The following is a 13,889-nucleotide window of genomic DNA, read 5'->3' on the forward strand; positions in this document are numbered from 1 at the left end:
GAAAATCAGACAAGTTGCAAAGAGGGAAACAAAAAGTACGGCTTAATCAAAGCAAATTAAAAAAAAAAAAAAAGAGAACAGGAATGAACTCCCATTTCTGATATTTATAATATCAACTTGTAGAAACATTCAAGTTTTAAGCAAAGATAAACCAGACCAATGTAAAGAAATAGAACAGGATGAAACTGTGAGTTTTGATAATGATATTGGCAGTACATGGATTCAACAACGTAACAACTTTCAGGCATTAACGATGGTACTGCGACAGAAATTGCGGCTTGTAGTGTATATTTCTGCCACGACAATGGAACCATCTGAAAACTCAAGATATCCTTAACATTTAATGTTGCGTAGGTGGACTTGGGAGTATTTTTGGCTTTTTGGATTTCAAAGAAGAAAACCCTTACCTCTTTCTCATTTCCAAATGGAAGCCTCCCATTTCTGTTATTCCATAACCCCATCCAACCCAACTGCTCACCCATTATCAACAACTTTCTGGCCATGATCTTGTATTTTCTGGCAAGCACCTAGCAACTTCCAACAAACCAATCAAGCAAGCACTTTGTTTTCTTTTTCTTCTCACTCTCCAGCAGGTTGCAATTTTTCTCTCTTGTCATCTTCATTCTCTATTGTTTTGTTTTTTTTAGGTATGTGGTTTCTGACTTTCTGTTCAATATTCTTTTCTCGACACTGAGATCTGTCCTTTTAGTTTCTTTTTCATTTCCTTGTTCTGTTTTTCTTGTCGTAAGTCTTTCAAAGACCCAAACACATAGACTATTTGTTATCCTCCGCACTGGTTACTAGTTATAACGTCTTCTTTTCACCATACACAGAAACGGAACTAAAAAAACTGTACTTTTAATTGAAGATTCCTATTAACAAAAACTTTGATTAGAATTTTAATGATTAGTTACTTTAAAGCTTTACGATGAAACTTGTTCTTTCCTTGACTTTTGTTTGTATATGCTTGTAAATTTTGCTCAAGACCAATGACTTTTTATGGTTAATCATGAATATTTGGAGTAATTTTTTTTTAAAAGTAACATTTAAGTGCTTAGTATTAATGATTTTATCTTAATGAAAATTTTCTGAACGGTGATCATTCTGCTATAGTGTTTTTAGATGGGCCGGTAAGTGCTGATATCCAAGATTAATACTATCATTTAACGTTTTGCCCTCACTACAAATACATCAATAAAGCTTAGTTTTTATTAACATGTTGATTCTTACCTCTAGGATTTATCTAAAGAAATAAGTTGAGAGCTTAATGTTAAGAGTCCCACATCGGATAATATATGGTCTAAAACATGTGTTTATAAGTGGGGACAGTCACTCTACAAAATTGGTTTTGTAGAGTTGAGTTAGGCCCAACCACATTTCTTAACATGATATCAGAGTCTGGTTTAAGATTCGGTGGGCCACCTACTATGGTTTTTGCTATGAAGTCACCCACCACTTATTTCCACGCTCCAGTTGTCTAGTCTTGAGGGTGAGGGGTGTGTTAAGAGTCCCACATTGGATAATATATGGCCTAAAACATGTGTTTATAAGTGGGGGCAGTCCTCACTCTACCAACCGATTTTGTAGAGTTGAGTTAGGCCCAACCACATTTCTTAACACTTAAACTATTTGAGCACTTCTGTTAAAATGATTAAACAGATGAATAAAGTAAAATGTTAGCCACCTTCTGTATAAGAGTATACCTACAACTCGCCAGTTTAGATACAAATTCTACAGAATAGTGGCACCCACGGATAATAAGATTCTAGAATCCAGCTTTAAAGAGAAGTCAAGTAACCAACGCTAATAAAAGAGCAGAAAGCACCTACCGCCTGCAATACAGCAGTGGTGGCAGAAATTGGCAACCTCCGCTGACTAGGACCTCCAAGTTTTCCTCTCACTGCACCAGGCAGTGCAGTGTCCTCTGCAACAGCACCAGACCAGAAAACGGAACAAGACTGGGTTGCAAACTGAACCAGATCATCCTGCATTTCAATAATCATTTAAGGATCACAAATGGATAAATGGAATTCCACACCATAATAAGAATTATAAGAAATAATACCAACAAATACAGAAATATATCAACAAGCTTCTTAGAAATGCCATCTATGAAACTCCAGTCATCAACTACACCAGGAAAGCCACTCTCTGTATTTTTTGTTCTGGCTTTATTGCCATATTCAATCACTCTTTCCGTTGTTCTGCGAAGCTCCAGAACAAAACTTGAGGCAAGAATCAAGAATTTGACTCTTATGTAAACTGCATCATGGTTTTGTTTGAAGATATTCGAGCCAATCTTTTGAATGAACTGCAAAAATAATAGACATCCATTTATACTGTTCATATACAAACCAGAGAATGATAGAGGGATGACAATGCACTGAGCAGATTATCAATAGCAAGCCATAGAATGATCCTAATACTGCATAGTAAAACTAATAGGAGCTCACACCATTAATAGTAATCCCAATTTTCAAAGGGAGTTAGTTGCATCATATAGAAAATACAAAGGGAGAAGGCAAAAGCAAACCATTAAAATAGGTTCCAGAGGATGCTCCTCCGTTATTGCAAGGAAAAGCACTCTTGCCCATCTATTTGCTTCAAACTCCCATGCACTAAAGTCGCCGTCGTCATAATTAAGAGAAATATCAATGGAACGATGATTACTAATAAAGCTATGTGGAAAATCATAAAGACTCTTGCAGAGCTTCATATCATCCAGACAACAATTGGCACAGCAATCCTTGTAACCACAACCAGAGAACCATCGTTGCACAGTCGACCTTAATTTGCCTGTGGGGAAGAGATGGAAAGTGGTCACATTCTACCAACAGAAAATCACATCACCCAGATTTCAAAGGCTAATTCATTGACCAACAAAAGGCTGGATATACCAGCATCGCACAGAACAGCAGAATATGTGATGAAAAATATGCAGTAAGCTTTTTATTATATATCCCAAAAAATTCTGTAAAAACTAAAAAGTAATGCTCCCAAGTCCAAACTCAAAAATTGACACTAACATCAGGAAGGAACAACAACAGAGTAATTTAGAAAATATCCAACCAGGGAAGTTAGTTCAATTGTGCTCAGATAATCAATCTGAATTTCACATTTGCAGTGTGTCTGATTCTTTTAATTCCTTCAAACCCTGTTGAATTTTTCCATAAAACTATAAAACAGTAAAACCTAATAGATGATATATCTGAACATATCAGTACGAATGCCAGACAGATGAATCATGAGAGCCCGTTCCCCAAGAGATGGGGGCATGGACCACATATGATAGTTTAGTTAAGTGCTGATGGTGCATACATTTAACAGCATTTATGAAGCATGTATACAACTGCTTTTTTATTGGGCTAATGCTTTATCTTGGTGATGTCATCCATTGTCCACATTAGAGAAGATAACATCAAGCATGAACACTTGTGTTAAGAGTCCCACATTGGATAATATATGGCCTGAACATGTGCTCATAAGTGAGGGCAGTCCTCACTCTATCAACCGGTTTTGTAAGATTGAGTTAGGTCCAACCACATTTCTTAACATGATATCAGAGCCTCGTTTAAGATCCGGTGTGCCATCTACTATGATTTCCGCTATCAGACCACCCCCCATTTATTTCCACGTTCCAATTGTCTAGTCCTGGGCGTGAGGTTGGTAATTAGTAGGGTATTGTTAGGACAGAAGAGAAGGGGAAAAAAGTCAGGCACAGTTAGAGTGGTCAGCTGGTTAGATGGAGGGAATCAGTAACAAAATAAATAGGATGATGCAATGTAGAGAGGGATCATTAAGATTTGTAAGCATTTGAGTGAACAGGGCAGTGGAGCAGTGATCTCATTCTCAATATTCAATAAAAACACATGTCTTTTATTCTTCTTTCTATCAAATTCTACTTCTGTTCTCTGGGATTGTAACAGTAATTTAGTATATGTAGAAAGAGAGAAAGAATATGAATAATCAATCAGATGTACTATAATGTGCAGTGACCCTCATATTTATATTAATATGTTAAAAGAGTAATACATAAGAAAGAAAGACAAATAGGACAAGCCCATATACTTAATACTAAACTTAGTAATATAATATTATAATATAACTCTTAATACTCCCCCTCAAGCTGAAGCATATATATATATATATATATATATATATATATATATATATATATATATATATATATATATATATATATATATATATCATGCCCAGCGTGTTACAAATAAAATCATCACGCACCCCATTCAATGCCTTTGTAAACAAATTTGTTAGTTGATCTCATGTCCTAACAGAGGAAGTGGATATGAGATTTTCTTGAACCTTCTCTCTGATAAAATGACAGTCTACCTCCAAGTGTTTTGTTCTTTCATGAAAGACCGGATTTGATGTTATATGTATGGAAGCCTGGTTATCACACCACAATTTCATAAGATAATTATACTCAAATCTCATTTCATCCAAGATTTGTTTTACCCATATCAGTTCACAATTTGTTTGAGCCATAGCCCTGTATTATGCTTCTGCACTTGATCTTGCTACTACATTATATTTTACTTTTCCAAGATATCAAATTACCTCTGAAGACTACACAATATCCTGTGGTAGACTTCTGATCCACTGGACATCTTGCCCAATCTGAATCAGAAAAAGCCTCCACCTACATATGCCCATGATCTTGGTACACAATTTCCTTTCCGGGAGCTTTCTTCAAATATTTAACAATGTGGATTAATGCTTCCCAATGAGTATCAGCAGGGGAAGACAACATCAAACACAAAACATGTGCAACCAAGTATTTTGAGAGGTAAAGAAAACAAAGAATGAGAAGGAGGGGTAAAGAAAACAAAGAATGAGAAGGAAAAAGAATGGAATATGGGATAACACCATTTAAAACAGATGATGACATGCGATTAATTAAGTGGGCAGCAGTTTGTCCAAAAAACTTTTGAAACTTTCATCTCAAACAATAAAGCTCGGGCAACTTCCATTAAGTGTCTGTTTTTGCGCTCAACAACTCCATTTTGTTGTGGAGTTGCAAGATGATTGGTGAATCATGCCACGTTGATTCATGAAAATATTAAATTGTGCAGGAAAAATATTCTTTTGCATTATCACTTCGAAAAATGCAAACATTACAACTAAACCGTGTATCTATTAAATTCTTCATCACTCATAACTAAGGGTGTACATAGGTCGGTTTGGATTGGGTTTGGCCAAAACCAAAACCATATAGAGTATAACGGTTTGGGTGAGGTAAAATAATCACCCACAACATTATTGGGTCGATTTGGGTAAAACCATAAATATAAATGATGTATCATATTCTTTTCCAAAAAATGCTCCAACTATTTTTCCTTAAAAAATAGTTTAGTCCTATAGACACCAATTCTTTATGAAATTTATAATAAAAACATTTGCAAAACTCAAAATTGTATTACGGTAGTACTTAGAATTAGAATTAATAAAATACTCAGAACTTATTAGTATTAGCATCAAAATAATCAAAGTGCATCATCCTAAATAATTTCAAATCATGATTCACAAAATAAGAGCCTAAAATTAAAGCAACCAAGTATAAATACATCAAAGTTATCATTCATTAAATTACAAAAAAAAAAATACTAAGAACATTGTTCAAATATCCTTCACAATTAAAAAAGAAGTCTTGACTTCAACATTAATATCTTCAACAAAACTCCAATAATGAAAATATAAATATTAATTCATATATCATTTCATTAAGAGACATAAAAAACAAAAATAACTAGTTAATGGTCAAATTTATGGATTGAGTGGGTTGATTGGATTTTATGGGTTGGGTTCGGGTTTACCCGAAACCCAATTATTTTGAACGGTTTTTCATTTTCGAAAATCATATTGACCTACTTACCCGTTCAAACCCATTTTTTCGGATTGGTTTGAGTCGGTTTGACCGGATTTGGTGGGTTTATCCAACCCATGTACACCCCAACTCATAACTATTGTATGCCCTTCATTTTGTGAAGGCTGAGGATCAGGCTAAGACATTATATTAGTGAAGCGAGGATTAGCTTGTGCATGGGGACAACGGTTTCGGTAGTGACCAAATTCGCCACAACCAAAGCACTGGACTGGAGCACCACAACCACCACCCACACGACCTCGGCCACCACGACCTCCTCTACCTCCATTATGAAAACCACCGCAACTACAGCTAAAGTTGAGCGATCATAGGAATCATTGTATGTAGACTGTAGTAGTAGGGTGTGCTTCCATAAAAGATGATTGCATAGGAATCATTGTATGTAGACTGTAGTAGTAGGGTGTGCTTCCATAAAAGATGATTGCATAACCCGAGAGAAAACTTCCATAAAAGATGATTGCATAACCCGAGAGAAAACACCAGTAAGGTTATCAACCTGCTTACTTGACAAAATTTGGAATTGAACCACCTCATACTCTAAATCAAGACCAGAAAGGCAACTCAAGGCTATAAGTTTCTTTTGCTGAGTTAACATTTCTTCGACAGATTTGCACGCTAGAAGAGAAGTCAACTCCTTGGAATATTTCTTAAACTCTAAAAAATAATCCATCAACTTACACTTATCCTGTTTGGGGCGGAAAATCTTTTGCAAAAGAGCATAAATGCGATTCAGATTATCAGATTTACCAAAAATAAATTTCAAAAAATCCCACAACTTTTTCAATCTTGCAGTGAGTAATAACTTATTGAACTTGCTTATCAACAAAATTCACAAGTAAGACCAGAATTCCAAATTGTTGTTGCCTTTGTTTCCTTTCGACATGCTTATGTTAAATGTCCATCATTTCTCATTCCGCCGAGACTAATTTCAAATAGATACTTCCACTCCACATAGTTCTCACCATCCCCATCAAGCTTGATGTCGGTGAGTTTTGTGAAAGTAGTAACAAACTCGGTAATGGGCTTCTTAGAACTGTCTTTGATGCTATTTTCAATTTTCATCGATATTGTTTAACCAAAAACACAGTAGAACACGACTTTAACTCGAAACCGCACAAAAATACACTATATCAATGTAGAACACCACCAAAATGCCACAAACAGCCATTGAATCCACCAAGCTTCTATCAACTCTAAAAAAAGCACCTCAGTCTATCCCAAAACCACAACCCATCTGATGTCAAAAACACGTGTTTCAGATGCGCACGAAAAAGCGTTTAAAGACATCAATTTTGCTCATATGCAAATTTCTCCATAATTCGGCCGCCGAAAAAAAAAATTCACCACTCCAGCATGCAAAATCGGCCTTCTCTGTTGCTGCTGTCGAAAGGGTTCGGGTTTTTTTAACTTTTTTTTTCAACCGAACCCTAGTAGGCTCTATAGATATACCATGTAGAAAGAGAGAAAGAATATGAATAACCAGTCAGATGCACTACAATGTGTAGTGACCCTCATATTTATATTAATAGGTTAAAAGAGTAGTACATAAGAAAGACCCTCATATTTATATTAATAGGTTAAAAGAGTAGTACATAAGACAAATGGGTCAAATCCATATATTTAATACTAAACCCTAGTAATATAATATTATAATATAACTTTTAATAGTATAGAAAGTGGACAGTAATTGATAGTTCAGTTTTCCAGCTTCATTGGATCAGTAGATATGAACAACATGAAGATTTTGTAAGTTTACTTGCTTTCCACTCGCACGCAATTAAAGGGAAAATAGAGTATTTAGCATTATATTTTCCTTCCACTTTCCAAAATAGAGTAGTGACACAAGTTTGTGACTATAGTTAGAATGTTAGAAAGCACTAGATATTAGAAATTCCACATACCACCATAATCCGTAAATTCGTGTGGCAATGCTGAAATGAAGAACAAAAGAGTTTCAAGAGGAATATCAAATGCGCACACCACAGAAGCAGCAGCCTCAAGAATCCTGCCACAAACTGAAAAACATAATCTAGGTGTAAGATGACTCTATGGCTCCTAAATTATGAATATGAAAATGAATGCTAAGAATCATATAATCCAAGTACACTGCTATAAACCTTGAAGTCGGTAACTGGGATTGAAATGTTGTTTGCTGCTCTCAATAACATATCTAAAGATATCCAGTAATTCTTTTTTACCAGTTTGACTTTTTTCCATTCCAGGAAAAAATTCCACTGGGAGATTTTCGGTGAATGATTCTGTCCTGGCATGAATAAGTATTCCAATACCAGCAGAAGCTGAAGCAATGCATTCAGCTAGGCCCATAAGTCCAGCCCGTCCAAAAGATTGATGTTTAGTGGTGGATGCTAAATTGTATAAAAATGCAAAGAGCTTCCTGTAAATAACTTTTAGACAATAAGAAATGTAAATCCAAAGTATTTCATTACACATTTACATTTAAAAGATAAATAAAGGAAAAAGATAAAAAGCATTACGGGTACCATTACCACCAAACTATAGGCAAACAAGCGTGTGCATGTGCGTGTGAGAAAAAATTGCTCCACTAAATTAAGCAGGAAGTATGTCATTCATCATATTAGCAAAGAAACAAAACCAAATGCCTTCTATAATCTCACATAGATATTTAGAGAGATGGGTATTGTCCTCAAAACTAATAAACTAAAACTACTCTAGTACCGTATTATGGAGTTTGGACTAAGTTGTCTAAGTTGTTCAAAGACTGCATGACATATACCTATCAATTTGGAAGTCTCTTTACTTATTGGCATGAAGATCCGGTGTAAAAAGGATAAGCTAATGAACTTTTTTTTATAAACACACCGTATACCAGTCTATTTACTAAAACAAGTTCTAAGCATACCTTGGTGATAGAAAATTAACATACTGCCGGAAAAACTGGGCTGCACCTTTAATCACGGTTGATGTATAAACTCCTTTCACACCTAAAATATCAATTAAGTCATGACAGTATTCAGAAGAATGTAAAATGTTTACAGTAGCATAAGGAGACACACATTTTTTCATGCCAGTGAAAGGAACGTCAGATTTGAAGAAATTAATCATTTGAGTGACATTAAACCATTAAATACGCAGATTTTTTTAATAAAAAATACTAGAATCCCACATCATTTTGAAATAAGGCCAGAGTAAGGCTTGGACAAGGCTCACTCGTTGAGCTAGCTTTTAGAATTGAGTTTGACCAAGCACAGATTCTAAAATTGTATAAATTATATCCTAGATTTGTTATGGGCCACTCATATTTGTCTACACTCCAGATGTCCAATTTTGAATGGGAGAGGGAGTGTGTTGAGAACTTGAGATCCTACATTGACTAGAGATATTGCCAAAGTAAGGCTTGTGCAATCCCCATCCCTAGATCTAGCTTTTGGAGCTAAGTTGGGTCTTGTCAAAATTCTAAAAGGGAAAAAACTTAACATAAATTTCAAATATGAACAAGAAAAAATTCATTTGAAAGGAGCCAAAGGAGTGAAGCACATACCAAATTCTTTATGGTGCATTGGATCATTCAACCCTTGCATAAATGGACCGAGAACAAAGGTTTCAGGCACTGACTTTACATAGTTCACATGATTCTCCAAATTGATGTCAAGGAAAGACTGCATGATCAGGCACCTTACTGCATATATTTGGAAACACCACAAAAGGAAAAAGGATGAAAGGACTAATTTAATATGTGACAAACTCCGTAGTTTGGGTAATGGTATTCATATTTTGACTTAAATTTTACTAATAAAAAGACTTGCCAGGGCCTCACGTGTCCATAATCATGACGACACTAACCTTGAGGATTGTCATGTTGAAGGCCCCGTTCCCATAAAATAGATAACCAGTCAAAAGGCTCGCCACATACTTCAAATTGATCTTGATGAAATTTACTGATATTTGTTGCAACATTGAGATATGATTCAGAGAATTGAAGCATCAAGGAGACCTGTATAAGAGAATTACTTCAACACATTAGATGCAATTGTTATGGAACTGCACAAAACACAAAACCAAAATACAGAAACAACGAAGTTTTGACAACTTTGTATTCCAAAATACACTAAACTGTATGCAATTTAAATGGGTTTCTTGACTATGCGAGCCATGTCAGGAATTGTTAAAAGGACAAATAAAAACAAAACTGTTTCTGAATAAACTTAACCCGTCACATCATGACCTCTTTCTCTATGTAGATAAAGAAATTTTCTTATGAAGTGTGAGGCTAAAATGACAGTGTACCAGGGAAAGGTGTAGTAAAACTTCCTCTACCTTTGTTCTCCTCACTCTTTCCCACTTCACAATTTTACTCCTAAATATCAAGCATACCTCCCATCTTCATCAATTCAAACCCATCATTAACAGTAGGATTTTGAAGCTTGTTAAAATATTAAAAATAAAACATCTCATAAAATCATCATTGTATCTTAAAATATCTTAAATCATCTCTTAGGAGTAATTTCCATGATTTTTTTAGTCATTCAATTGGGATTGGAATCTTGTATTAGTATAAATAAAAGTTTGTGCATTGTATATGTTAGCACTTCATTACAAAGAAACACATACAAAAATATATAAATATACACATACACACCAAGTTTTTACTCCTTTGCATGATTATATTGGCCCCTTTGTTATAGATTTAAAAAACTGATTTTTTCTTTTTATTTTCAAAACTGATTTTATGAAGAAAAAAAAATCAAAATAGTAAAAGTTCTTTCAAACTCATTTTTTAGAAATTAAAAGACTAATTTTGACATCCAGTAACATAAATATGCATTATTGAAGATTAAATCATAGTCAAAATCACATAATTTTTCAAAAATGATTTTTATGAAAACATAGTCAAAATAGCTTCAAAATGAAGGGAGTTTTTGAACTATCCAAAAAAAGTTATAGCAAAAGGATGAAACACCTAAAATAACATTTAATGAAAAACTACTTAAACTAATTTTATATTTGAAGCTTTTTTTTAAATCTTTGTAAATTTATTTTAACAAAAATATGTAATACTATAAAAATCATTTTTTAAAAAAGCTGAAACAAACTGGCCCCATACCTGATGATTCCAAGCCGCTTCAACTAAATGAGTACCATATTCCTCAAGCATCTCATATAAAAGCACAAAGGCACCCCAATATTGCTGGCTGTTATAAATAAGCTCATCTAACGTCGAAAGCTTCCCAACACCAAGTGACTTCGCTTCTTTGAGAGCCCATAGTTCCTTCCTTGTCACCCCACAAGGTACTGAACACTTTCCATTGGTGTCGCTATTTGAAATGCTAGGGAGGGAATTGACTCCTTCTCGTATATTCAGAGCCATCTTCAATATATGTAAGCTCTGCTTCCTCACTAAACTCTCCCTGTCAACCTGAACATATTCATTTTGGTTCTCAAGTAAGCAAAGCATCAACAACATAAGCAATCAAACAGAAAAATACTAAACAGAGCTCAAGTACCAGCCCCGTTTTTATCTCATCCCAGAACTCTTTTTCTGCTCTTATGTCAAACTCTTCAGCTTTAATGACTGTATCACTATCAGAAATTTCATATTCTTCTGCCAGCCAGGAAAAAGAGAAATACAGAGAGAGTGTGTTGTATCCCTCTCTTCTCTCTAGAGGTCCCATTGAAAATAGTGTTTTGCAGCAGTTCCATATTTTCATGAAGAAATGTTCCCTGAAAACCAGTAATACACCAGACAATTCATACAGATAAAGAATGTATATTAAAGCAAATAATATATTAACTAATCTAGCTGGCTATACCGAGATAAACCATGCTTCTGCCCATGAATTGAGATTTCAAAAGAGCCAATGTCATGGAATGTTTTGAGAATGATAGGAAGAAGAAAGCCAATTGCGCAAGATCTATGTTCTGGACTATGTAAAAGCATCCGTTCACTCATACTACATAATTCCAAAATCAAAACTTTAACAAATGTTTCAGCAATACACCCTTCTCTTTCAGCTGAATTGGAGAGTGTATTTGTATGCAGAAACTGAAGGGCGAGTTCAAGAATTACAGACAAAACATTGCATGATGTTGTCAATTTGTAACAATTTGATGAAGATGTAAATTGTTCCCCATCAACTACGTCATGTGAATCCTGGTGAGACGATTCTCTACTCCATTTATACAAACTCGAATCATCATTATGAAGCATCCCCAGTGAAAGACCGACTGATCTTATAAAAACCGGCACCAAAGTTTCTTCGAGAACTTCCAAGGTGCCGGTTTTAATCACAACATCCATGAGTGATTCTGTTATCTACCATATCAAATTACAAATTAGTTAAATGATAAATAAATAAATTATACATCAACTACCAGCAAAACACAATTTTCTAGCTTTTTTTTTATAAGCAATTTGCACCTAGTAGGATTCGAACCTGATAAGCAATTTCCTAGCTATTTAATTTGACATTGTATTATACCTGATTAAGCAAGTCATGCTGAGATGGTGGCAACACCTTAGCTAAAGGAAGAAAACACCTCCAAACAAACAGTTGTATCGCGTCAGAATCAGCCCCTGCAAGTAAATAAATCACATTGAATGATTCCTAGTTAAAAAATAAAAAAGATGAAGTGTACTGTAATTCCACTGCTGCTGCAAAAGCTCCATTTCAGCATAGCATTATAGTTTCAATTGATAAATGCATTTCCAAATGCAAAAACAGAGAAAAATATATGCATTTCCAAATGCACAACAGAGAAAATATTGCAGTTTGTAAAAAAAAAACCTTTGTGAATGTTTAACAAGAACAAAAACTACACATAAATCAGAAGCAACTCACCTGTTTTCTTCAGGAGGTGACAAAATGCGGCCACCAATGACACCAGACGGTGTCGTTTATCAGAATCCAAAGTACCATCCTCCTTGATAATGTCCTATTACATCCAACAAATATAATCAAACATAAAAAACCGGAAGAAAAAACTCAATATAGAGTGATAAAGAAATAGTAAAATAGTAAATAAACAGTCTTACAAATTCTAGAAACGTAAAAATCAAGTAGCAAATAGCAACAAAATGAGGTCTGGAGCATAGTTTTTTATGAAATGGTTGGGAAAAAGTGAAGAGAGGAACTGAATTGAAGATGAATACCTTGAGAAAACGAGGAAAGTCATGGAGAAGTGAAGCGAAGAGCGAGGGCGGAGACAAACCGGTGGAAAGCAGAATACAATCTAGCACCGCCGGAACGGCTGAAGGAGGCACTTGATCGAAGCTTTTGGATAACGAAGCAACGACTGAAAGCATTGAACCAGCTTCTGCTTCAGCTTCGGACATTCCTTCTTCTCTGAAAGTGCTATTCACTTGAAAGCTTGATAAGTTAAACCCTAATCTTCGGTTGATAAACCCTGTATCAAACCCAGCACGTGTCTCGATCCGTTTTCAATTATTCGCGCCTTCCTTTAATTCATAACGGCGCTGCACGAGGGGCTCTGGGTTTTGTGTGTCACCAACCAAACTAAGGTGTGTGTTTGTTTTTTTATTTCTCTCTCTATTTATTTTTATTTTTTTCATTTTTTTCCTTCCATAGTTTATCTACTCAATATTAGTAGTATTAATTTTCTTTTTTGAATTGCTTACTTAACTTCTTTCTATACTTATTTGCACTTTTAGGCTTTAGCACAAATTGTATGAAAATTAGTTGTAATGGCATATATATTATTTATATATTATTGAAGTTGCGTCAATTTTTTTTAAATTTTGTTTGTATTGATGGAATCTGAAGAAGTAAAATGGAATATGACAGAAATGAATGATATTTTATTGTTTGAATAATTTAAAATTCGATGGAGTGAAATGGGATGATATGAATTTCATTTTATTTCATCATTTACCATCATATTTTATCCTTTCGTATTTGGACGGAATTAACAATCTATTTTCTTCCATTCTAAAATTTTCAAACAATGGAATGGAATTTTCGATTCCACTTCGTTCATTAGGCTA

The 13,889-nt window shown here is 34.7% G+C and overlaps 1 protein-coding gene across 1 annotated transcript in view; it reads right to left on the reverse strand.

The window, feature by feature from the left end:
- LOC127074251 (uncharacterized) overlaps nucleotides 1–13,426 on the reverse strand; it is a 34,472-nt gene extending 21,046 nt beyond the window's left edge. Inside the window, exons 1-14 of the mRNA XM_051015552.1 lie at nucleotides 13,038–13,426; nucleotides 12,727–12,820; nucleotides 12,367–12,461; nucleotides 11,698–12,200; nucleotides 11,392–11,608; nucleotides 10,992–11,303; nucleotides 9,731–9,881; nucleotides 9,429–9,566; nucleotides 8,790–8,871; nucleotides 8,026–8,303; nucleotides 7,810–7,923; nucleotides 2,534–2,796; nucleotides 2,066–2,311; nucleotides 1,830–1,985 (exon numbers count right to left, since the gene is read on the reverse strand). Of these exons, the coding sequence (XP_050871509.1) occupies nucleotides 1,830–1,985; nucleotides 2,066–2,311; nucleotides 2,534–2,796; nucleotides 7,810–7,923; nucleotides 8,026–8,303; nucleotides 8,790–8,871; nucleotides 9,429–9,566; nucleotides 9,731–9,881; nucleotides 10,992–11,303; nucleotides 11,392–11,608; nucleotides 11,698–12,200; nucleotides 12,367–12,461; nucleotides 12,727–12,820; nucleotides 13,038–13,220 (2,832 nt within the window). The 5' untranslated portion in view covers nucleotides 13,221–13,426. The remainder of the gene's footprint in view (nucleotides 1–1,829; nucleotides 1,986–2,065; nucleotides 2,312–2,533; nucleotides 2,797–7,809; nucleotides 7,924–8,025; nucleotides 8,304–8,789; nucleotides 8,872–9,428; nucleotides 9,567–9,730; nucleotides 9,882–10,991; nucleotides 11,304–11,391; nucleotides 11,609–11,697; nucleotides 12,201–12,366; nucleotides 12,462–12,726; nucleotides 12,821–13,037) is intronic.
- Nucleotides 13,427–13,889: the final 463 nt, after the last annotated feature.

The sequence above is a fragment of the Lathyrus oleraceus genome, chromosome 4, assembly GCF_024323335.1.
Source record: "Lathyrus oleraceus cultivar Zhongwan6 chromosome 4, CAAS_Psat_ZW6_1.0, whole genome shotgun sequence".
NCBI classification, from domain to species: Eukaryota; Viridiplantae; Streptophyta; class Magnoliopsida; order Fabales; family Fabaceae; genus Lathyrus; species Lathyrus oleraceus.